Source organism: Cryptomeria japonica, chromosome 11, assembly GCF_030272615.1.
Source record: "Cryptomeria japonica chromosome 11, Sugi_1.0, whole genome shotgun sequence".
NCBI lineage: Eukaryota > Viridiplantae > Streptophyta > Pinopsida > Cupressales > Cupressaceae > Cryptomeria > Cryptomeria japonica.
This window is the reverse complement of record NC_081415.1, coordinates 509,671,283-509,698,006: the sequence shown is the minus strand read 5'-3', so window position 1 is coordinate 509,698,006 and position 26,724 is coordinate 509,671,283. Positions and strand designations below refer to the sequence as shown.

The window sequence follows — 26,724 nt, the reverse complement described above, 5'->3', positions numbered from 1 at the left end:
TAAATATGACAATATCAACAAATGAAAAATAATGTTAATTAAACTCCAAAGTATTTGCGTATATCATATTGGACCAAAAAGAAGCTCAAAAAAATGTTGATTATTGAAAGTAAACTAAAAAACCACTAAAAGAGTGTAGATAGTGCTGATTGAAACCAAACCAAGTAAACCCTAAAATTCTGTGAAATGATGCAACTATATTTATGACTCTTACAATCTTATTAAAGATAAAGAATTGAATTTAAACAAGACTCAATTTGTATGGATATGGGATTCTTTATCAGCAATCAATAGTATTACTTGAATTTCTAATATTTATCTTCCAAGAGGAATTGGTCTTCAAATCAGAAGTAAGCCCAATGTGACTGAATACAGATATAAATGCAGAAAAACACTATTGTGGCTTACTTACTTCTTTGGCAGTTGATACAAAAATTTCCTTTGATATTCTAGCGATAAGACTGCTGTGTCTGACTGACTTCTCTTTATCATGCGATGGATGGTTGAGAGGGTATACCTCAATCTATTCGCTGTGTTTGTTCTCAATCCTTGTGTTCATGCAAGAAAGGTGGACGCTGTCTCTGCTTATTAATTCCTAGATCTCATGCGTCTATGGCCTTGCAAGAGGGTGAATACAACACCTTTACCTGGCTTTCTTAGCAATCTGCTATGAATCAAATAAGATAACCAAATCTCCGCCCCTTCCTTATCTCTTCTCGTAGTTATCCTTTTTATATCTTCATATTCTTTGAAGTGATATATCGTTTCAGATTTAAAGAGACATGTCCTTACTGAAATAACTCAGATATTATTTATGAAATTGCACCTCTTTTCCTTTAAACATATTGCACCATCTTTATTAATGACTTTAATCATAACCAGATCATACCTTTATGAAAAACAAATCCAAATCGCATCCTTTCACCTAGGAATAGTATCTAATCATAACAAGTGCTCCACTTAATTATAACAACTGTATTAGAAGTATTATGTACAAGATAGTTTATGGTTTGTCAATGCTTAATTTCACTTGTCTAGAATCACACTTTCTCTTCAGATCGCACCTCTTTGTAAATGAATTACTAATCATATTATTTGTTAGTTCTCATTCCCATCTGATGTGGCAACATGTGTAATGCTGACTTGTATAATCTCTTGTCTTTGACTTGTCTTGGTTTATTAATAAGTACTGCTCTTTATAATGAATGTTCTGCCTTCATGATTGTTGGATATGTCTTGGGTTGTTTGTAATATGCTGCTGCTAATATCCATCAAGCATTGTCATGGTTGTATGGGAGTCAAATTTAATAAGTTTAAATCTATAATTTAAACTTCAATGTCTCCAATCATATTTCTCTTGACTGTAACATCGTCTATTTCTTACATTTGAATGTCACTGCTTTCCTTATTCCCTTGTATAGAGTGTTCAACCTTAGTTGATCACTTCCAATCATAAAGTCATTGTCCATCTTTAGATGAATGTTGCCCATGTGTTGACCTTATACTTGACCTTACTCATTTGTCCTTCGTTGTATTGGCTTTGAATGCTATTACCATTTATAAAGATAATACAAGAAGCTTCCTTGCAACATAACCATTTCCTGCCTATCAAAACTACTTAATGAAAACTGGTAACATACCTTTGTTTATTATTCTAGCTAAATCCACTTATTGTTTCTGCTACTGAATAACTTGAAAGTTGAAAGTGTCCTAGGCCTGCCATGCCTGGACCATACATGGTTCCTTTTACTTGCTTGGTTTTAGGGATTGGATGGGGCCATCACAGATTATGTTATATACTAAACATTACAAATAAGCTTGAGAAAATAAGGCATCTTTCCATAGAGGTTACAGAGAGCAAAGCAACAAAGCAAAATGTTTCCTATTATATCAATTACATCACGAACAATGTTTCCATCATCAATTACTATGAGAATGAATACAAGCTGTTATGATATCCACAAGAGAATGACCAAGAGACTAAGGGCAGCTAGATAAGTTAACCTGATAGGTCACAAAGAATGTCTCCTATAAACTCTCCTGAAATTCAATGTCAACAATCATCTAGTATTAGCATTAACATTAGTCCCAATCAGATTATGGAGCAGAGTAGGAGCGGGAGCAGCAGGCGTTCAAGAGCTAGGGTTTCTAGCGCAAATCTTGTTGCAGAATTGTAGGATGATGATTTGGGGGCTCGTTGCTGCTTGAGTTTCTCGCCTGGGAGGCAATATATTCAATCCTAGTGGTGTGGAGACATCGTGCAATCTCTTCTTTCTGCATTCAGTTGTGGCTCTATCCGTTGTCTCCAGATCTGTGATGGGTTTTGCTATGGGAAAGTTTGGAGACATGTTTTGGGGTTATTTTTAGCATCTCGTATTTGTTTTTGGTATATCTGTTTCTGGGTTCCTCTATTAGTCCTCAGTGGTTTTGGATCCCCTGATCTGTTCTTTGGTTGTTGTTTCTACTTGGTACCGTTTTGGGGATCCTGTTTGTGGATTTGCCTCTACTCCGTTTGGGTTTTTTGTTGAGGCCTCTTTCTTGGGCATTTGGTTGGTTGGGCTTTTCTCTTTGGTTGCCCCCTCTTTGGTTGCTTTTGGTAGTGGGTCCTTTCTTTCGGTGTTTGTGGCTTGGTCGGCCTTTAGGGTTTCTTTCTTTGGGCTTTTTGCCAGTTTTGCTTTTTTTGGCTTTTGCCTAATGCTGGTTTTGGGAGTTTTTGCTTTGGTCGGTTGTTTTTTAGCTACTATGCTGTTGGAAGTGCTTGGGTTCGTCTTTTTTAAGAACTTGTGCTTTGATGTTCTTGTCCCCTTCCCCTTTCTCTCACTTTGATGTCCTTGGTGTTGAAGTTGGTTTTGCTTTTGTTGTATGTTCTTGTCCCTTGTGTGGGAGTTTGTTTGTGATGCTTGGGGTCTATGGTGTGCTTGAGGCCCTCCTCTCCCCTTTTTATTAGAATATTGTAATGTTTCTTTAATGGTCATCTTAGTCATTTTAGTCATCTTTGGTAAGTTTCTATTTCAAGCTTCAATCTACGATTGTTTGTTTTAGAAACATCATCTCTTGTAAATTCTTTATATAGAGCTCTCGCTCTATTGTGTAATAACATCGAATATATTAACATGGTATCAGAGGATATGCCAATGGGATTTCATAAAATTTGCGAATGTTTTGAGAAAAAATTCATAACCTCTTCTTATCTAGAATTTTTTCGAGAAATTTGTTTTTCGATTTTTTATAAATCATTGGAGGTTCTGTTGAAATCTTTGTAGAATTTCATGGGCTCTTTTCGAGCTATAATCCGAAATTTTTGTGGGTTTGTGGACCTGTGTTCGTGGGCGGTTTGGGTGTTGTGTTTGAAGATCATGGACTTTTTCTTCTATTTTTTCATGCACACGGATTTCTAGTTTTTGTTCGCGACTGTGGTGTTTCAAATCAGCAACCCACATTTGTATTCTGCATCCTGTGACCTAGGGTTTCAAATCCTTTGTACCTTCTATCTAGGGCTTCGTGGAGTCGAGCCTTGTTCGATGTCTTCATCTCCCTACAACAATGCGACTAGGGCATGCAATCTGCCTCTTTATTTGGTCGCCTAGAGATGTTCTGATGGGTATTAATTAATTTTTTCCCTTCAAAAATTTCTAATGGGTTCTAATAATTTTCTCTTAAAAATTTCTGAGACGGTTTTAATAATTTTTATCCTAAAAAAATTATTCTGTTTGGTTTATAATTTTCTCCTCAAAAATTATTGTAAGGGTTTTTCGATTTTTAGGCAAAAATCGTGTTGGGTTTTGCCTAATTTTATCCTCAAAAATCATAGGTACAGGTGCTCCTATCTTAGGGTTTTTACCATTTTTTTCGGAAAAAAAATGATGCTTTGTAAACTTTAGTTTCTAGGTTTGGTGATTTTTGTCAAGTTTTGATCAGATTTGGATAATTCAATCTGCTTGTTGTATATGTCACCAATCTGATCAAAACTTAACATGTTATCAAAGCTAAGTTAAGGAAGATCATATTAAAATTTTGTAACAATCTCATAGACTTTCACCCGGTTCTTACTAGATCACATTCCTAAAATCTTAATGGCAACCGGAGTTACGTTTGAAGACTGATTACATGGACCATCAAATTTTGTATCTTGGAAATTCAGGATCCTGCTTGTTTTGAAAGAAAATAAAATTGACTCCCGTGTCAAAAGTGAAATTCCTAAACCCTCTGATGATACAGAGAAAATTCAGTGGAGCAAGGATAGTTAGAAGGCTCCTAAGATAATTGTGGATTCAGTGAGAGACCACATTGTGCCAGTGATTTCTAAATATGAGACGGCCATTCAGATGTTCAAAGCACTAGCTGACATGTATGAAATCAACAACACTAGCAGGGCGCTCACCCTAAAGAATCAACTACACCATATAAAGCTGAATAAAGGAGAAACGGGTACATCCTATTTCTTGAGGATCAATGAGCTTGGGGATCAACTATCCACTATTGGACATCTACTAGACAACAAAGAGGTTGCTATGATGGTCCTAAATGGACTTCCTACCTCATGGGAATCGTTCATTCAAGGAATCAGTGCTTGTTCTAAATTTCCTAAGTTTGATAGATTGAAAACCAATTGCATTCAAGAGGAATCTCGGCTTGTCACAAGAGGAATAAACCAAAACAATGGTAATGAAGCCATTCAAGTTCTAAACTCTAATTCCCAAAAGAAAAGAAAGAAGAAGAACTTTAATAGAAAGAAGGACAACAGCTCAAATAGAAAGAGGTCTTCAAAGAAGAAGAGAGACATCTCTGAAGTACAATGTTTCAGATGTGACCAATGTGGGCACTATGCAATGAAGTGCCCAAACAGGATCAAGCAACAAGATTCAATGGCTGAAATTAAGAAAGGTAGTGATTATGAGAAGCTAGTTTTCTATTCAGCCCTCTCTAGTCAAGTCACCTCCAGTTCCAACACATTGGTGATTGACAGCGGAGCATCTTGACACATCACTGGATTTCGTGAGCACCTAGATACACTTGTGGAAAATTCAAATGAAGAAGTGACAATTGGTGATGACTCAAATTATCCAGTTATGGGAATAGGAACCTGCAATATCAACCTAAAGTCAAGCATATTCCTACAACTGACTGGAGTTCTATTTGTACCTGGTATAAAGAGAAACCTTGTCTCAGTTTCTACACTCGAAGATAAGGGTTACAGATTAACCTTTATGGAAGGAAAGGTACTTCCTTGGCCAAAGAACTCCACCATCAAGAAAGCCCACACCATTGGAGTAAGACAGGAGAGCCTCTATAGACTTTGCACCACTCCACCTCTAGCCTTGATTCATGAGACTCCAGATTCGAATGAACTTTGGCACAGAAGATTAGGGCACCTTCATTTCCATGCCCTACCTAAGATAGAGAAGACGGTGATTGCCTTACCCAAGCTAAGTCATAATTCTGAAGGACCCTCCAAAGGGTGTGCCTTGGGAAAGAATACTAAAGGGTCTTTTAATTCTAGCAACAGTAAATCCAAAAATGTATTAGAATTAGTTCATTCTGATTTATGTGGACCCATGCCTGTACCCTCCTTAGGGGGATTTTTATATTATGTAATATTTGTAGATGATTATTCTAGGAAGACCTGGATATATTTTCTGAGGTACAAAGAGTCTGAAGAAATCCTTTCTAAATTTAAGGAATTCAAAGCTCTTGCACAAAATATGACAGGTAAGAAAATCATAACCTTAAGAACAGACAATGGGGGGGAATACACTTATGATATGTTTAAAGACTATCGTATAAATGTTGGGATTAAGAGGGAGTTAACGGTACCTTATAAGCCACAACAAAATGGGGTAGCTGAAAGAAAGAATAGGACTATAGTAGAAGTTGCTAGGGCTATGTTGTTTGACCAAAATATATTAACAATTTTTTCCTAAAAAATCGTGGCTTCTTGCAGTCTATTTTGGGGCATCATGCTCATTTGCAAAAAATTGTGGAGATTTATGTTATCCCAAAGCTCTCCTAATTCTAGGAGGGTCAGTGGCAAGCTCATGTCACAGAACGTTCTAAGAAGAAGAGGGCAGCCTTCTTTGTTTTTCTCTGGGTAGTTAGAACGATGACCATTAAGGGAGGGTATTAGAATATTGTAATGCTTCTTTAATGGTCATCTTAGTCATTTTAGTCGTCTTTAGTTAGTTTCTATTTAAAGCTTCAGTCTACGATTGTTTCTTTTAGAAACATCGTCTCTTGTAAATTTTTTATGTAGAGCTATTGCTCTATTGTTTAATAATATCGAATATTTTAACACTTTCTGGGGCTGGCCTCTTGTCTTTTGGGGGGGGGGGGTTTGTTGCTCTTTTTTTCTTTTTGGGTCCTTGTTTTGTTAGTGTGCCACTGCTAATTTTCAAGGGCACCCTCTTGTTTTTTGTTTTCCCGGTTTTTGGTATAGGGAAATTTCTTGTTTTGAAATTGTGCTTGGCCTGATTGGAGCCCAAATTTCTCTAGTTTGCTCAAGTGGCCTTCTTCTACTAGTCTCCTGGGCCATCTCTGTGTGGCTCCTATGGAGGTGGAGTCTTCACCTTTTGAGGTGGAGTTTTTTCTTGCGGGTAAGGATTGGCTTAGGCTCTCTCTACTCCTTTCATCCTCTTTTGTGATTCCTATTGAGGTGGTGGTGTCCTCTATGGATACGGTGACTTACCATGAGGAAGAGGTTTCGAAGTTGTTTTGTGGAGACTTTACTTGTCTTTGGCTGCTTGGATGCGGGGATGCTTCAAGCTCGGCTCATCTTCCCAGTGGTGTCTTCTTTTGATAACCTATGGAGGTGGAATCCTCTTCTATTGAGGTGGAGGGGAGCTTTGCAGAAGAGGTTTGGACTTCCTAGCTCAAGGGCTTTGCTATATTTTGCAAGTTGGTTTTGGGTGCCATGTTAAAACCCAATAAGAAGGTTTGGGGATCTGTTGTGACCATTTCACACATCGCCCCATCGCAAATGGGGACCCCCTCTTTTTGCTTGTTTTTCGTTCGTTTTCGCTTTCGTTTTTAGGATTTTGTTAGTCAGTTAGTCGTCTGGATTTAGGGTCAAGCCTTAGGGTTTTAAATTTTGTCTTTTCAGGCCAGAATCCAGTCGTTTTTGAGAGCTTTTTTGAGCTTCCTTGCTAGGATGCAAATTTTGAATGAAATGAATTCGCCAGAATGGTCTAATTTTCAATTGGAATGTTGATGCAGAGCTTTAATTTGTCTAAGTGTTGAAAGTGAAATGTGAATTTTTGTCCGATTGAATATTTTTGACCAAATTTTGACCTTTTTGATTTTTGATCCTAGGCATTTCAAATGATTTGTTTTCGCCTTGTGAAGTGATAAAATGTGTAAAATCATGATATTTTGGCCTGTAGGAGCAAAATCGCTCCTATCCCTCAGTGAAGGACGGGAGCTCGTTCTCAAATATCTTACTATTCCTGCAGGGTCAAGATGAATTACGAATTGGAAATGATAGAGAGAGGCGAGATCTTTCCATTGAATATAAATTGAAGATTTTCATGAGCACAGAAATGCCTCCAGGAGAAAAATCGCTCCTGTCCCTCAGTGAAGGACCGGAGCTATAAATTCAATTTTGCCTTGTCCTTGCGAGATTTCGATGACTTGATAATTTGAAAGGGTCCAAAGGAAGATGCTTTACCAAATGAATATAATTTGAGATGCAAAAATGAAGGAGAATGACCTAGAATGACCAAATCGCTCCTGTCCCTCTCCAAGGGACCAAGGCGAAGTACCTTGTAGCTCTCGTCCCTCTCCTAGGGACCAGAGCGATATCCTTCATTAGGCAAAATCCAGGCAAAAACCAAGGCAAGTTTACGTTCAAAAGCAAGAGAAAACATGAGATGAACGCGTTGAATACAAATTGAAGATTTTTTTAGACGTCCACAAGAGTGCTAAGACCCAGTTCGCTCCTGTCCCTCAGGAAGGGACCAGAGTGATTTTTGGTATAAATGATTTTCCGACCAAGCACAGGACAATGGCAGGCACATCCAGTCTTCCTATGATAGAGAAAGCAAAACAATAAGGTTGGATTGGAATGAGCCCGAGGTCGTGGATTTAGATGATTTGATGGCACCAGTCTTGTCTTGTACTCGCAAATGGGTAGACGTTCAGCATCAGAAGTTGAGAGAACAAGGCATAGCTATGTCTTTTACTTTGGAAGAGAAACCAGCCGAAGGTGGAGCAAGTGTGAGTGAAGGCAATCCTAATCCTAGGAATTCAAGTGAAGGTAACCTTCGATGTGCCAGTGAGGGCAATCTCCATTCGAGAGGTTCAAAGAGAAAGGAAAGATCAGAAAAGAAAGAGCCTTCCAAGAAAAAGCAAGGTGCCAACAAAGATCAAACACCAGGTACTTCTTCCAAACCAGAGGATAGAACAATTCGAGTGGAAGAATCCATGGAGTCGATGGTACAGAATGACAGGCAGGAGGAAGGACGGGCACAGCATGTTTCGTCAGATGGATCTCTCCAAGACTATGATTTAGATGATGATAATGAAATGACATCTCCTCCCAGAGAAGAAGAAATAGTACATAAAGAAATTCAAGTTCAAGAGACAAGATCGAATATCCCAGATTGGTTGAAGGAAAGATTAACTAGGGTGATCGTAGTTGAGGACGAGGACAATGCAATTGATTTAGAGAGCCTTGTTGGACGTTCACATGTGATAACAGAGAAGAAGGCGGCTACAAAGATGTCCAAGATGATTCGAGATGAGACTGGATCCAGAAAACTGCAGATAGCTACACCGGCAGCAGATAAATATGAGGGTGAGATCCTAGCAGAGGACTATCATATACAGACTATTGAGTTAGGACCGTCCACAGCAGAGCAGACAATGGATGATGCTACCGACACATTTGAAGCATTGAAAGACAAGCTTAGAGAAGAAGTGGAAAGGAATAGAAAGCTTGAGAGAGAGGTCGGTGCATGGAGAACATATTTCAGTCACATCAATGAACCTTTGGGACGTCAGGATCCAGTTAGATCACCAGTGCAAGCATTGCCCCTTCAATCAATCAATGAAGCAGAGAGATTCAGGAACCTGGTCCAGCGTACATGTAGTTGGATGGATAGATCTCATACAATGGCCATAGAGTTTGTTACAAGGATGTCGAAGATCACTCATCAGGCTATCCAAGTTCTTGAGATAATCCACAGATTGATGGTAACAGTAGCTGCATTTGCCCATACCAAGGACGTTACCATCCCTGTCTTGAAAGTTATAAGACACACATCCAGAAGAATTTTAGCGCAGGAGAGGATCTTAGAAGGTGATTCTCACAGTTTGTTTCAGTGGTCAACCTTACTCCATATAAAGAGTGTTCTCTTCGAGGACATCGGTGTTAGATGTGGCCAAGTTGAGGAGGTGATCAATCCGATCCAGGACAGAGTATTTGAGGTACTTCGTACCATTCTTGGCAGAAGGATCGAGGTCGAGACAGATGTGGATATGCAAGAATTTGAGGATAGAATCAAGATCATCTTTCGCAAGGACGCAGATGTCACAGATGAGCAGTATGATCAGATGTATGCTACCATGCTCCTGATTGATAGAACGAAGGAACTTGAACCTACTTGGGACGCAGCTCTTCTAGATGCATTCGATCAGGTTATCCACTTAGAAGAGAGTATCAAGAATCTTCCCGAGATTCCAATCACAGAAATCGAAGGAATCGTGACAAAATTCATTGCATATGCTAAGAAAGAGAATTGGAAAGGGAATAGGATTCTAGATGAAAGGTTGTTACAGATGACATGACATCTTATTTCTCATTGGTTGATACCTCCTAGGTTTTTGTGCCGAATTTAATATTTGGCTATGTATTTAATATTGTTCAGTAAAAAGGAGGTCATTTGTAACAAACCCTAATTAGGGTTTAGGTGTCATGATCTTGTCCATTGATTTGTTTTCAATCTGGACCTTTCATTGTAACTGGGGATGCTATTTATACCCCTATTTTTCATTTCATTTGGTAATAGTCAGATAATAGTCAATAGAGCAAGAGTCAATAGTTGATGTAAGAGAGATTAGAGTTAGAAGCAATTTTTATTTTGTAGCAAGATTGAGCCTTGAAGAGAGAAATTCAAGCAATTGTTGTACATGATGACTTGGAAATCAATAAAATATTGAAGTTATGGTGTTTTGTTGCAAATTTCTTGAGTTATCTTCATGGTTGTTTGGCGTACTTGAATCATGCTCAATCGAAGTAGATTGTTAATTTGAAAGACTAAGTGTGAGATTTGATATTTGGTAGGATTCGCAATCCAAACCACTAGCTTCTTGCTGATTGTAGGAAAGCCTTGCGTGGTCGACTGGAGAACACTTTGAGTCCTTAATCTTCAATTATCATTGTGTCTTGGAGATGTACCTTCGTAGTAGTATCCTTGGTCTTTGATGCATTGAATACCATCATATTACCTTAGAAGATCGCACTAATTTCAATTGAGTTGTTATCTGATGGCAAAATTGAAGTTGGTTGAGTCTTGCCAAATCTCGTCCATGCTAAGTCATTCATAGGGTTAGGCTAGATTAGACCTCTTAAAACCCTATCTTTTGCTTTTTTTTTGAAAGTTCCTTTTAGTTTAGTAAAATCTTCGAGCTTTGAATACGTAAGACCCCTTGGAGGAAACAGCAAATCACATCATACCACTAAAAAAGCTTGTCCACACGTGGAGACCCCACTAAAAGAACCTTGGAGTCCACCTAACTGATCCTTTTTGCAGATCTTCAGCAGTTAGAGACTATTTTCTCAAGAGAGGATAAGATCCCTATTGGTATTTTATTCTGTGTATGATGGTGTACAAAATACACGTCAACAGGATCCTATCAAAACCTTTTGATCCTCTTCTTGATCTGGATGGCTTGGGAGGTTCATGTGTCTCTGGATGTTAAGGTTATGGGAGCCTTGCAAAAACCCATTGATAAGGTTAAGGGAGCCTATCAGAACCCTTTGGAGGTTATGGGATCCTTGCTAAAACCCATTGTTAAGGTAAAGCGTGCTTGGAATCACTATTTACTCATGTTTGAATAGTCTACTTTGTTGGCTTCGGACTTCTGTTTTTACAGCCAGTTCTTTCATGCTTATCTTGTGTTGTATGGTTGTGGGTTGGTTGCTGGTTATCTGTGTAATATTTTATTGCAGCGGTCTTTGTGTGGGTTTCAGATCCCCTAAAATCTGAGGATTTCAGGTTCCTTCAAAACCTGTTGTACAGGGTTTTGGGTCCCCTTCAATACCTATTTTTCCCTTAATCAAAAACAATCATCTATTATTAGCAAGTACACTAGTAATTCAAATTTAGTCAAGTCTTTTTGAATGAAGATAGGAAGAGGACGATGAGGGTAACTGACCTTCTAAATCTAGGAACAACAAATCTACAACAATTAGAAAAAAAAAATGATGAAAACACTTCCCTTGTTGCTCGTAGAGGACATGAATGTCATCAATGTGTCAACATTGGGAAGGGCAATTGTAGCCTCCAAGTACTTAAGATTTCCAAATTCCAGCCACTGAAATATGAACAATGAGGACTTAAATATACTAGTCAGGTGGATTCCATATACAACCCAAGAACTAAAGGTAGTTGCATCTAGGAGGCAAAGAACCAAGATTCCCTAGATCCAAGTACAAGCAATAGAATCTCCCACAAATCTCTTTAATGAGGGAATGCTAGAATATTAAGTGCTCCTCTATCTCCTATAACCTCCAACAATGCCAATCAAATTCAAATGATCATGCATTGTAACCTAAAATAAATAAGTATATTTCCTAATATAAAACTAACTATATTTTTGAAAAAATATATTTCACAAGGAAAAAGCCTAAAAGATGCTTTAAAGAAAAATTTATTACTCTTTGTTCATGTTTATATACTAGTAGAGCTACAAAGTGCTTCATTTGCACCTAGCCTTGCTTAAACGGTTAGATGTGTTTATGTTTCATTGCCCTTATTTGTCTTGTTTCAGTTATATTTCCCTTCTTTCACAGTAACATAAAAAAGTCATATGATTTTATGCTGGACGTTGAATCCCTACATAGAATGAATTATATATTTTACCTCAAGATAGGTGGTAGCATGTGATAAGTATCTCCCACTAAATATACAGTGGTACCACGTGTACGAGCTTCGAGATCTAAAAGAGAATCTTGCTTAACAAAGTATGATACATCTGCAATATGAACTCCAACCTACAAACAAATAAATTAATATATCCATAAATCTAACAATGAGAGGAAAAACCTGAACAAGCATCCAAGAATGAAAAATAAGAAAACACCAAAAAGTTATTGGATTACAAAAAAATGCCTTCAATTTATTTCCTTGAAAACGATTGGGGTCATGATTATACGTGATCATAATTCAGTGAACAGGATCAACAGCTTCAGAAAAATAATTCCATGGATATGCTAGGATTACTAGGAATATACTAATACATCTTTGCAACATATATAGCTATGGAATCTAAAAGCACAAACACACAATTTGAGAGTAACAAATTTACCTTAATACCATGGGTGTTATTATGATGCATGTAGGAGCCATCATCAGCATTAGAAAATGAGTTGAAAGAACAATGATTACTTTCAATATCGAAAGCATAAGCTATATATACAGAAGAATTTATCATTATTTCCTCATTTTATAACATTCATCAACTGATGCATTATTAATCACCTCAAGTAAATATTACTTTGACTAATATAACTATGAAGTTGACGCTAGGGTATCTAGCAATTCTTTAATCAAATTCAACAGGTCTCCCATCATTTTTCAATAAATACTAGTAATATAAAAAGTTTTTTAACCATCACTTTACCTTATTAGCTTGCAAGGAAGTATAACTAGTAATAAAATAAAAGTTAACGCCTATCTTAGTCACATAGCCTACAACTAATCTAGGTCAATTGTAATCAACTATGTAGTGCCACTAAAAGTAATTTCAATCATATCCAAAGTGACATACTAGAAATATGTGGTTTACAATGTCAAATGGACGCCCATGAACAAGTGAGTTTCACACCATGCTTTTACATAAAAATCAAGCATAACTAGATTTATATTATGTGACCCCAACTTTTCAATATGAGAGGATACAAAAAGACATGGACAAGATTCAAGAATGGATGGGAAGCCAGCAAAATTTCAAGGAATAACAAGGAACCTTGGTCTCCCTAATGACCTAAATATACAAAAAAAAAAAAAAAGAATTAATAAAAATTTAGAAAATATATTTTTTATTTTAGAATAGGTATCAACAAGTACCATAACAATGGGGATAACTTCTAAGTATCTCATTTTCCAAGAAACATTCCATATTATGCCTGATTTTTCTAGGGGTTGAGACGATTAAGAGTGTAAGATCCCTCTTAATTTTTCACCGAGAATTTGTAATTTTCCATTGTTCCACATGGATGCGTAGCCCCCCCAAAATTCTGGCATTTTGAGGGCGAGGATGTCTTCAAGACGAAGGGAGGACATCCTATCACCTTTGTTGGTTCTCTAGGGACATCACCGAGATGGTGGGGACGCCTAGTGATCCTCATGACATCTAGGGCACGTCGAGGCATCCCTCATTCATCCCAAGTACAACCAGAAGAATACCGCAAACTATTACACAAAAAGTAACAAAACTACTTATGTATATTTTTTGACAGTTTAGTTTTATGTAAGAAAACTACTATACTACATTTCAAATTTCTATAAATTATGGTAGTTTTTTAGCATATACATGACATGTGGTGCTCAATTCCTGTTTTTAAGGTCCTAACATGTACATATTTATGGCTTTTATATTTTTTTCTACAAAAGTACTGAATCCCAGAGATAAAAAAATCTACACAAGCATAATCCTAACCTAAGGACTATTAAAAATTGATGTGCAATCAACCAACAAAGTTTAAGAATTATACCTCGAGAAAATTATCAGACACCTCACAAATCGAAAGAACATCATCCACATCCTTACTTCCAGGAGGATCAATGCTGCAACCGAAACAAGCAGTTTAAAATGAGTTTCAGAACTGAACCTATGAAAACGAAAAACATTAAAAAGCAATTCACTTATGTCCGGTTTGTTTGACTGAGTGGTACAGTTGGAGCACCATTCCAATGAGAACCTAGGTTCAAGTTTCCATGCATAACGCTGTGCATGCCCCTCATGTTACTACAAATTTACGAAGTTCAAGTTTTGTGCAGTTCCACCTAGAAATTGAGCCCTTTTTGTGTCTCATGTTATCAAGTGAGGGACCCCTATGAATCCTCATTGACCAATTGGCAAAAAAACGCATATTGAAAAATTTTAATTTCAATATAAAGTAAATTCCATAAAATGTCTCAAGTAAACATAAAAGTAATAAAATTCAATTAATAACCAAATATGAATGAATCCATAAACTTTAGTCATGGAGTTGAAATCCAAAAATCTACTTCTAACATTAAGAACTTAAATCTTTAATATTAATTTTTTTTGCTAGCAATATATCCTCGGCCATTAGCTTGATCAAGATTCACGGTCAGAAATAAAAAAATTTAGAGATGAATTGATAAATTAAAAATCAATTCCGAAAATATTGGGTTGTTTGATTATTTATCAGACACATCATTATTCTCTTCTTGATGAATTGAGTTTTGGGCAATAAGTTCATGATTAGCAAACAGAAAACAAATTGAACAGCAGATTTAGAAGTGAACATTGCACCCAGAAAGCTAATAAAAATTCACATCCAAGTGGTCAACAGGACCTTCAAATAGTGGAAAGGACCTCAAAAGCAATTACCATATTACGTGACACACATTTTTAGAGGGAAAATATACTAATCCATGAATCATGGCTACAGACCTAGTCAGCCAAATAAAACCAATTAACCACACAATAAAGCATACATGATTAATATTTAGTCCTTACAATACATGTGCACATATGAGAACAGTAAAATACATCTTGAAATATTCCAGATAAAAAGTGTTCATCTTGGCAAAATGCCAAAATCATTTTTACTTCAGTAAATTTGACTTTTCAAACAGACCAAAACTAAGGTTCTAATTATCACCTGTAAGCTCTATGTGAGAAGCGTAAATCTCGACGATTGGCCAATTCTTCTTTAGGTATCACCCATGGGTGTTCCTCTGTATCTTCTGGAAGTTCCTGCAGTGAACTATAGTTACAGAAGTGTAAGACCTAGTTCAGAATAAATGTCAAGTGAAAAACACTTCAAAGAATAAATATAATTATATAATTTATATGTACTGTATAGTCTTCCAAAGCATATTTACAAGTTTGATTTGTTGGCTTCCAAAACATGATAAGCAATCATTCAAGGTAGATATCTCCCTCAAAAAGAATGTATTACTCACGCTGAGCTGAAAGGAGAGATATTGATATCATTCTCTATCAACAGGGCCATATTTTCTGCATTGATGTCACCAATTGGGCCTAAAACACGTACAACATGACCACTTGGAATCTTTGATCTTTTGTCCCATCCATCTATTCTTATAACAAACCTTTGCCCCAACAGACGAGACCTTTGCCTCGATGCAACTCTGACCTGTGTGACCATCATCCACAAAAATATAGATCTACAACAACACATAATATGCATGAACTCTATGACTGTAGAAGAGCATATGAAAAGAACCCAGAAGCAACAAAATTTTATAAATTACAACTTCTTAAGTATATTTATGCACGAAAAATATACCAGTGGGATTCTTTGTTCCATTGGAACACATAGTAACTGCTCCTGCCTGGTATATAGCTAAATTAGTAAGTACAAAGAGGCAAAATTTTACATGTAAGAAATTAAACAGAATATAATTTTTTTCACTCCATTGATTTAAATTGTCCTTAAGAGCAAGCAATGTTTGTAAGCAACTGCTTATAATATGCAGGTTAAAAAACACACATGAAAACTTCTTCAACAATATTAAGAAATATACATGGCCAATTTACATAATTCAAACTCGAACTCCTCTCATCAATCCACAGATTAAAACAGGAAACACATTTTATTGGAACATGAAGCCATTCATCCATCCTACATACGATACAAATTTTTGTCTAAATTTCGCTCCTGTTAAGCTTAAAAAAGTAAGACATGTGACTTAGAAGCATACATTATGGCCAGATTTAGTTCAAATCTGGTTCAGTCCAGGTTTTTTGAACAAGCCATAATTGTCTAATTCAGTCAAGATTTTTCAATTACTTCTGATATTTTACAATTTTTCTTTAATTATGAAATTCTGATATTTTTCACCTCCTGCCAAATTGAAGCTTTTTGAACCTGGTAACTATGCTTGACAGCTAGAACCAAGACATTTGTGCAAGAACCCATGAAGAAATCTTGCTAAAAATGATCTTTTTAACTAATGCGTTAAAATTGGAAGTCAAAGTCAAATTTTGCATTATTGCTGTGCCAGATCCATGCAAAATCAGCACTAGAATAAAATCCCAGTTATGAATTTATGGAAACAACACTAAATTGATGAAACTGCAGAGATTAGCTATGATATATATCCTTCATATGCTAATCTAATTAATCAAAAATCCTACAGTGGAAATGTATTCAAACTCAAACCTTATTTCCCAGATTCCATTAGTGTATTTCTATACTAAAATTTGTCGATTCTATGGGACTGATAATGCATGCTTTAGAACTAATCTCTTAAGATTATTAATCACCACAAGGTCTCCAAGAATCCCAAACTCCTTCAGACCAACTGAAATGAGCCTCCATAATTTCCAACAGTTTGCCACTGGAATATTTATCTTTTGAATTTCCCAAAGATTCTACTAAAATTTTGTTCTCCGACAAGACAATTTATTTTATATTTTTTAATTTTTAGATGCTAGATTGAAATAAATAAAACTAATCAAGATTTTTTTAATAAAATGTTCAGAACATAAATAAATAAATTTGAATAACATTAAGGAAAGAAACCTGAAGCCATCGCTGTTTTGTGAACAGGTGTAACAGCTGAATTATTTGTTATTTAAATAGGCTATGCCAGCCTTGAAATCCCCACACCCATTTTGTCTTTCCTTCAACCCCGGTCCCTCCTGGCTGCCACATCAACCGAACCTTGACAACTCCATTTTTTTTACTGAGAAAAACCAAAACACAGCTCAGCAAAGTGGCAGCAATCTGAGAGGGGTGATTAATTTTCTTTTGTCTTGTTTCCTTCTTTTAAGCAACTGGCACAAGAACTCCAAGGGTCCCACTTATTCCCCAGCGGCCAATGAAAATTCATCAGGTTCAAAATCATTTACATGGTAGTGCACTGCCAAGGAATTACAAAACCAAAACTTTTGAAACTCTAATGCCTAGCTCTGCCAGTGACCCCCTTTTGACCCCCACATCATCCAAAGATGCAAAGTTTATTCTATATCTGGGCTGTTTGTAAAGTACACCTACCTTAAAATCCAATATAAACTTCTGAATCTTCAAGCAGACCTTTCTCCCTACATTAAAGTGCTACACTGGCTTTTAAAAGATTTTAGATGGAGATCTTGGCGGGTGGCTGGCAGTAAAGATGAGATATTCCCTTCAATCCTTCCTCCTCAGTTGGTGTATTGCAGCCAATATTTATTGGCTTTTTATTTTTTCATTTTTATTTCTGCTTTTCTATGGTTGAGTCAATGCATTGACAGCTCATATTAATTTATTTAAGATGAATCAGATTTGCTAAAACAAACAATTATGTTACCTATAATCAAAAATCAGAAAAACCTGTAAATATCTCTAAGCCTGAATTTTGACTTTTGAATGAAGCCAACTCATGAAACCGGAATATTTTCATCCTCCAATTCTCAAAGATCTGATGACGGTTTTCGTCCTCAAGATAAAGAAAGCTGAACTTGAACTTGAGCTCCACAAAAGGGTTTCTGAAAATTGTGCAATGAGAATGAATTGTTTCTTCTCCAATATTTTGTGTACTTTTTTCAGCCACCCCTAAAAAATAATTAAAAATTAATTTATATTTTATTTTGAATATTTCTCTTTTTTTCTTTCTAATTATTAATTAATTTTCAGGTAATTAATTTTTCTTATTTGAATATTCAATATTTTTATTTGTTTTTAAGCCCAAAGTAACAATAATAAATTAAATGTCCCTCTTCAATATTAGGCATTTTTTAACACTTAAAAAATCATTATTATATTATTCCCCTACAAATCTTCCCTTTAGCCTATGAGGAATACCTAGGATACTGGGTTCTGCAGGGGAAACCCCCAGGTCCTGATCTAGTTCCCTATTGGTTCGGACAAGGTCCGGCCCACAGCCTGTGGGTTCGGCCTTGCGAACCCATTGAGAACCCGAGCAGAATATCGCCCGGGTGAAGGACACCATCAAGAATCCAGTTAAAAACTCAATTTTTTTAACATTTTTAAAGTGTTCTCTTTGCCAAAAAGGCAAATCCAACCCCCCCAACCCTAATTTGACCTCTTAAAACACCCAAAAGGTAAAAGTTATTTCATTTTTGCACAATAGAATGAAAAACAAAACTTCTTTGCTCCATTGCTGAACTTCATTTTTTTCTTGCCATTGCAAAAGGAGAGTTGAAGATCAATCGTTGCTTTTTCCTAGCTGGTTCTGTGCTACTCCTATGCAATTGCAAGCATAGATTCGTTCTCAAACACATTGAAGAGGAAGATTTCAACAAAAGAGGTAGGTTTGATTTTCTTAAAAAAAAATTCCTTACATTTGATTTACAAGTTGAAATGAACTCTCTACTTTGTTTTATTTTTTTCATTTTCGTTCATAGAATGGCAAGTGTTTCTAGTGCTAGGAAACGAACCCCGTTTTAAGATGGACCCAAACTCTCCCCTTTGGAAATATGTAGAAATGGTAGAACAACTTCTAGGTGGAGGAGATTTTCTTTTGATTTCTTCTCATTGCAAAGAACCATATAATATGTCATACAATCGAGAAGCACATTTTTTCTTTATCCCTCAAAAAGGCATCAAATTTTGTCCAGGAAAGCCAAAAGGTAAAGGCCTTCTTGCACAGGAAATCGTAATGGGATATATTGAAGAGCAAGCAAAAGCAAATGAAGCAGCTGGGAAAGAACCTTCTCATCCTTTGACAAAGAGTAGGACTAAGAAAGGATCAATGGCCTCTCCATCAACTTCCAATCTTGAACATATGTAATGTCCCCACTTTGAAATAGAATTTAATGGTAAATAACAATAAATAAAAAATTAAAAGGCAAAAGAATAAAAATTAAATTAAAATTAAAATATAAAAGAACATAATTAAATATAATTAAAATTTAATTAAGTTAATGAATGGTCAAAAGACATGGAATGAAAAGTTGTGACTCCCTCAAACATGAGATATAAAAGGGAGAAGAGAACCTCATTTGAGCGGGGGATAATTTGGGAATCAGAAGTGCAGATCTGATTTAAATAAGAAGTGCAGACCTGATTCAAATAAGAAGTGCAGATCTGATAGTGAAAGGTTGTGTCCCTTTCAAAGGGTGGAAATAATGAAGAGTTGCACTCTTTCAAAGGGTGCTAATGATGAAAGGTTGTCTCTTGCCAAAGGGCATACATGATGAAGAGGTGTGACCTATCAGATCAGAACTGTTATTAAGTTACAGGCAGTAACATCCTTGTTCTTGGTGGTATGCATGGGGATATGCTTAATATATGACGCCTGATAATGTTCTTATGCAGAATTTAATAGTAATATTAATATAGACAGCAATATGTATGACAATGTAAGAATGCCTTTCTATCACTAACTGTTCATATGACGATTAAGTAAATTACATGGAGTCTGTAATACCTTTCAATCTCACCATCCAATTATGGAGGGAGAATACAAGGAACCAAGAGCACTAGGCTCCAGCAGGTACACCAATCCTGAGTGTGGGCCAAAAGGCCAAGTTGACGAGGTCCTTGGTGCTCTTGGGCTTGTTGGAGAGGGATAGACTCGAGGCACTGTGTGATTCTCCTTGAGCTCCATAATGGAAATAGGTGTAGGGAGAGAAAGGGTTGTTGAATCCTTCATATAAACTGGGCAATATATAAATAATGTTGAATACATGATCTATCATAACATAATGGAAGCGTTGACTAACCTGTTGTGCAGGTTCCAGACCAAGCTTTAGTTGATAAAAGTGTTCCTCTGTTGTATTTACTATACACTAAAATTGTGATTCTAGGCCAGAATAAAAAAGGGTCCCATTAGGGGATATTACAACATATGGAGGGCCATCCACTCTTGTCTATACCTCATCAACAACCTATACAATTACATAAGAGAGCGAAGGGACCGTTGGAAACATCATTTCACAATGCGGGTAGACAGATTGCCGATCAAGACATAGCTAGATGCATCTATGCTAACGGATGGCATTTAATGTTGTTCACTCACCTTATTGGCAAAAAACGGTGAGATCAATTAATGAGGCTCCAAAGGGGTTCAGGGGCCCAGGTTATGAGAAGGTGAATACTTCATTATTGGAGAAAGAGGTGAAACCTGTAGAGGACTCCTTGAAGCCCATCAAGGACTCATGGACTGAAATAAGGGTGTCCATCATATCTGATGGATGGAAAGATCAAGAAATCCCCCATTGATCAACGTTATTGCAGTGTCCCCTATAGGGGCAATGTTTTTGAGAGCATTTGATTGTGAAGGATAGGTGAAGGACGGTCCATTTATTTCTGACATTCTTTTCCAAGCCATTGAGGAAGTTGGCCCTCAAAATGTTGTTCAAGTGGTAACAAACAATGCCAAAAATTGTAGGGCTATAGGGTTATTGATTGAGGAGCGCTATCAACACATTTTTTCAACACCTTGTGTCCACTCACTCATTCTAATGGTGAAAAAAATTGGCAACAAAAGTGAATCAATCAAAGAGGTGTATGCTGATGCCGCGGAGATCCATATGTTTATCACCAACCACCATATGTCACAAGGCATATTTAGACAATTCTCAAGATTGGAGTTGCTGAAGATAAGTTAATTTTAAATTTAATTAAATAATGAATATGTTTAGTAAACTTTTTAATTGAATTTTATTATTTTAATTTTTTCTTATTTTGATTTTGAAATAGGTTGAGGAGACCCGTTTTGCCTCCACACTTGTATTGAGATGACTTGTGAAGGTTCGTGAGGCACTAGCTAGCATGGTAATCAGCCCTAATTGGGGCATATAGAGGCAATCTAGCACTACAAGGGCAGCAAACATTAAGAGAACGATACTAGATGACTCTTGGTGGGATCGTGTTGAGTACCTCCTAAAACTCACTGAGCCTATATTGAGAATGATCCGCTACACTGACATGGATAGGCCTTGTTTGGGTGAGGTATATGATGGCATGGACTCAATGATTGAGGAGATAAAAGTCATCATAAATAAAAAAGGGAATGATCCAAAAGAAATATTCTTCAAACAATTACAACAAATCATTGTGGAGAGATGGAACAAAATGACCACTCCATTGCATCTCCTTGCCTTTGCATTGAGTCTAAAGTATTATGGTCAATAGCTCCTTACTAGCACAAGAGTTGCCCCATATAAAGATCCTAAGGTTGCTCAAGGGTACAAGGCAACCCTTCGTACACTCTTTCCCCAAGACCTACAACCTGTTGCCGGGTAATTATGTCATATTGTAATTAGAACGTTACGAGTGTTAAGTGTCGGTGGTTACGTGACGGTTGTCGGCAGTTGGCACCGGACAACCTACACCGACACCTATATATATGTACTTGGTTTCCTATTTCAGTGTGAAGTTATTGTGGAACAAAGTGATGTTGTGAATGTACTGGCATTTGACATTAATGAATACATACATCTGAGTTCTTCTGTTTACTTGCATTGCTATATGTTGTCATATTTACTACATTTATGTACTCATCTGTACTATCGAAACACACACCCCTCGAGGGAAAACACAGCCAAAGGTGAGGGCTGAATTCATGATTTTTTAAAGCGCAAATGATTGTGGTCTTGAAGCTCTTTGGGACAACAATAGCGTTCCTACTCATAGTTGGTGGTACTTCCATGGAGAAGCCTAGAAACACCTACAACCTACTGCCATCAAAACTTTCACAAGTTCTCAGTGATTAATAAAAAATCTTTATCTTGTTTATATCTTATATTTTAATTCTATTTATAACTCTTGACTCTCTAATTTCAAGATCTTGATAGGTTGCTAGTTCATCTTCATGTGAGAGGAATTCAAGCACATACTCCATACACTCAATAAAGTGCAAAAGACTAGACTCCAAAAAGACAAAGGACTTGGTCTTGGTACATTCAAACTTGCAGCTCCTCACATACAAACAAAATACCTACAAACAATAGGAGACAAAGTAGTGGTATATTAATCCAGAGCATGCCGAGTTGGATGATACAGTTTCTCGCCTTGATGCACTTGGAGTTGATGATGACCATGAGCTACCTAGTGATCACGAAACTGACCATGCTAGTACTGCTTCCAATGCTGATGCGAGTGCCAGTGCCAGTAACACTGTTTGTGGTTCATCTAATTTACCATAGCATATCGAAGAGGAAGATGATATTTTTGATGACCCATATGATATTTGATTAGTGATGGCTGGTTGTTGTAGCTTGACATTATTATTTTTTAACTAAAACATTAATATGGTGTTGTATTTACTATTTTGATATGTTATTTGAACTAAAACTTTAATATACATCATGAAAATCGAGTTTTGACTATTAATATGGTGGTGTATTTTGCTATGTTATTTGACTATTAGCATAGTGGTGTATTTTGACCTTAACTACTGTTGCATATATGTAAATATTTTTTATTTTTATATGCTTTTGTACTAAAGAACCCAAAGCGCCCCCCCCCCCCAAATGGCCAAACCCACGAACCTGAACCTTGAACCCAATCTCAAGCTTGAACCAGAACCGGCAACTTAGAGGAATACAATTAGGCTACAGGTCTTACCGATTCGCCTCAATCAAAGAAGGGATCATTACAGCAACTCAGCATTTAGTGACACATTACAAACTTTAAACGCCACCATAGAGAAGAGCAGTTGGTTAGCCTACTATATGTAAGGTCTGAAGTTTTGACTGTGGGAAAAGTGACCCAGATTTAGGATTATTCAAAAGGTTGTACCATAGTTTTAAAAATCATGAAAAACTTATCGACTAGTGACTTTTCTCATGAAAAATCTGCTCCTAACTCAGGAGTTAACTCAAAGGGCAAGTTTTCTAGAAAATCAGCCTCATCCATGCCATGGGAAAATAACAATGGTCCTTTGAAACTTACGAGACATCATGATCTTCCTTCCAAATCAAGAAACAATGCTTCCAAAATTCTCTTATGATGCTAGCCAACTTTCATAGCAATATGTGGTATTTTGGAGGTAGTCCGTGAACATGTTGTCATTCTCTTGTTTGTACAAACTTTGGTAGGTGTTGCAGCAGATTATTTTCATTGTCTTTCCATCAAATCAATCCATAATTTGGAATCTATGCATGAGAAAAAATTTACGCACTTAAAACCAGCTGAGGATAGTCATATTTTGTTTGCACAACTCTAAGTGGTCAAAACAATGATAATGGGCCTACGAAAGAATCTATTGCAAGGTTCAATCATCTAGTTAGTCACACCAGCACCACCTTGACACATTCTCTAGAGGTTCTTCTAAGCTACTGTAATGTCCCCTTTTATATGGCCTAAAAATATAATTAAATAATTAAAATTATGTCTTAATTATTGGATAAGGTCATTAATTCCTAAGTTCTAAGTGACCAGTTTTTATGATGTTAATAAGGGCCACTTTATTATTTCCCAAACAAAAGTGAGAAATCAAAAAGAAAGGAAAAAATGAAGTGAAAACGGAGCTGAAAGAGTGGATTTGAATAGTTTCCTAGAAGGTTATAAAAGAGCATGTGAACGCTTATTTGGGCATGCTGAGTTTATTCTATCTCTTGGATTGAAACCTTTGTGGTTTTAGAGATTGGAACTTGTTCCATCTCAGCCTCTTGAGGACACAAACCCTCTTGGGAAGATGAGTTTGGGGGCTGAAAGATTCCTCCCTAGCTGGTGCTTGGCAGAGTCAAATCAGATTTCACATGAGTTTTAACTGTTGGTGTTCAGTGAAATTTGTGATGTCTTCGTTGCAGACATTTTTCCAGATTTCAAAACATTGAACATTAAAAGTTTCTGTACTTTCAAAAGTAAGAGCTAAATGTAGATTATAAGATGCACAATGTTTATTTTCTAATTGCAGCAAACTCTGTTCCAGATTGATATATGTAAATTTTTGAGTATTAGTATCTACAAATCAATTCAATTTTATATATTTCTGTTGTTATTGAAAGGAATATGGTTAATCAGAATTTCTATTTTCTGCATTAAGCCTTTCATTCTGAGCAACATCCATCTTTGGCAAATCTGAAACTGCTTGACAAAATTATTGAGAAGTTAAAGTGAAAATTTTGGAACGATTTCTTAGGGGATCTTGTGGTATCAAAGCTGGTTTTCCTACCAGCCTGTGAGGTTTCATGAATAATATTTTTTTATTAACATAAAGTCACTTATGAATTAATTTTTATATTCACCTTATATCTCCATGTATTGGCTTTTAACTAATCACTTTATGAGATTAATATATTTAACTCTTTTAACCCTTTATAAGCCCTCCTCATAAAGTCATTTAATATAATTAATAATATTAAAGTCAATGCTTGATAAGACTTTAATAAATTAAATTAAATCATTGAACTCCAATAAATGCCAATAACAATTTATGAGACTAATCCATCCACTTTCCAAATATGGATATGATGCCAACTCACCACCCCGGTGACATACTATAAATACTATCTATGAGCAAAACATCCAAGTGACTTGCTAAAAGAAGTAAGTGTAAATCAAAGTGTCCTAAATGATCTCCAAAAGGCACACCACAAATAAAATAGGACAATGAGCTGAAGGACACTGAGAAAAGCACCAAAAGGTCAGTTGAAGAGCCATAGAACACCCTCTGAAGAGTGTCCCTTAATCACCATGTTAGCCTATGGGGACCAAAGTCATGGACTAACTTCTAAAAAAGGTAAATGGTTAAAAAGGGGACATTACAACATACAACTTCCTGGTTTGGGCGTACGGATTTTTTATTGGAGTGTACAGCCTCCCTCACTATTCTTGCCTTTTTTTAAGTAACCTACACAGTCTTTTTCCACCATACAATCCTTGTATCATTTCGAAGTACAACATTTTACATACGATTATCATAACTATTTTCTCAAAAGGAGTTGTATATTTATAGTTTTTTTTTGCATAGTCAGGAGTGCAATTTTTACTTATGGATACAAGCAATGTCATGTCCCCATTAAAAACCTCAGATCAATAAGGGTCAGTAGACAATTTAATAAGTTTAATTAAATATTGAAATTCATTCACATAATCTATGATCGCAATAGAGAAATGAAGAACGATACAAGTAACACCAGCAATAAAAGAAAATCGAATTCAGATGGAGAAGTCATGCGGAAGTGGGTTAATTGAAGTGAAGACCTCTGCAATGATATCCTAAATCAGTATTGAATAAAGAGTGCCGAGAATATCCCCATAAGATGGTGATTGATATCAGAGTCAAACATTGAAGGATAGTCATCATCCTAATTGTTTCTTGCTCACTGTGCAGAGGGATGACATATCAACAAGACGTCTGATCAGATTAAGGAAGACTATGACGCAAGAATAAAGAATAGATAAGGGTCGCAGAGATATCTAACATAGTATTCAAGTATCGTATATAAGATTGGACTAAGTCTTACATAATAATTGGTTTATGGACAAACAGTGAAAGCAAAGATTGATACCATTAAGAATTCTTCTGTTAACAGCAAGTCCACGTGATGAATGGCTTTCAATGAACACATAAAATCATCGGTAGTCGTTAAATAAGATATGAAGGACACCGATTATAACAGTAAAGGTGCGATTATCTTAAGTAACTAATTAAGAGTACAAGAATCTAACTAATGAGTGTGATTAATAATTATGAAGGGAAATGATCAACAAGAGACACGAGACGTGTCTCATCCTTGCGACTTTCCACTCACAGTGCAAAGTATAAAGAGGCAGGCATAATCCTTCAAGAAGGAGGTTCTCATTCTAGTTTAGGGGAGCTCAGGTTGAGCAAGACCGTGGGCCTGTGATCGGGGAGCATTCACCAAGCAGAATTATATCTGAGTTGGTCCCATCAGTATTGCACCATAATAATCATTCTTGCAAGCAGATACGTCACGTCAGAGACAGCAGCATATCACTGTGAATGATATAATCATATACCTCTGCAGATAAATAGGGACATATAAGAAACCACAGATCCTCACACCATTCTAAGCAATATCTAGAATCGTTGTTGCCTACATTTAAGGGCCAAGATTAGACACAGACAATAAAGATCCCCTTTGCATATTCATCAATTTTCCATGCTTGAGACAGCAAGATAAGTCTTTTCTTTTGAACTATCCTTAAAATTTTAAATTAGATATCATAATGAAATGTTTCCAGTTTGGGTAAATTTTATATGGCAGTTCTCACGTTACGACTGAATGGTTGTCTCAGGATAAAAAATAGGAATTTTTCAATCGGGGACATTACAAGCAATAATAATGAGAAGAGGCCAGCACCTTACAAACCCCGCATTGCATTGGGGAAGATGGCTAAAAGAAAAGATGACAACACCATTACAGCAG

General features: G+C 36.4%; 1 protein-coding gene across 1 annotated transcript in view; it reads right to left on the bottom strand.

The window, feature by feature from the left end:
- The window catches only part of LOC131034553 (uncharacterized), a 400,008-nt gene that overhangs the window by 235,912 nt on the left and 137,372 nt on the right, over window positions 1-26,724 (bottom strand). Inside the window, exons 12-16 of the mRNA XM_057966103.2 lie at window positions 15,722-15,767; window positions 15,375-15,568; window positions 15,071-15,175; window positions 13,931-14,003; window positions 12,078-12,208 (exon numbers count right to left, since the gene is read on the bottom strand). Coding sequence (XP_057822086.2) covers window positions 12,078-12,208; window positions 13,931-14,003; window positions 15,071-15,175; window positions 15,375-15,568; window positions 15,722-15,767 — 549 coding nt within the window. The remainder of the gene's footprint in view (window positions 1-12,077; window positions 12,209-13,930; window positions 14,004-15,070; window positions 15,176-15,374; window positions 15,569-15,721; window positions 15,768-26,724) is intronic.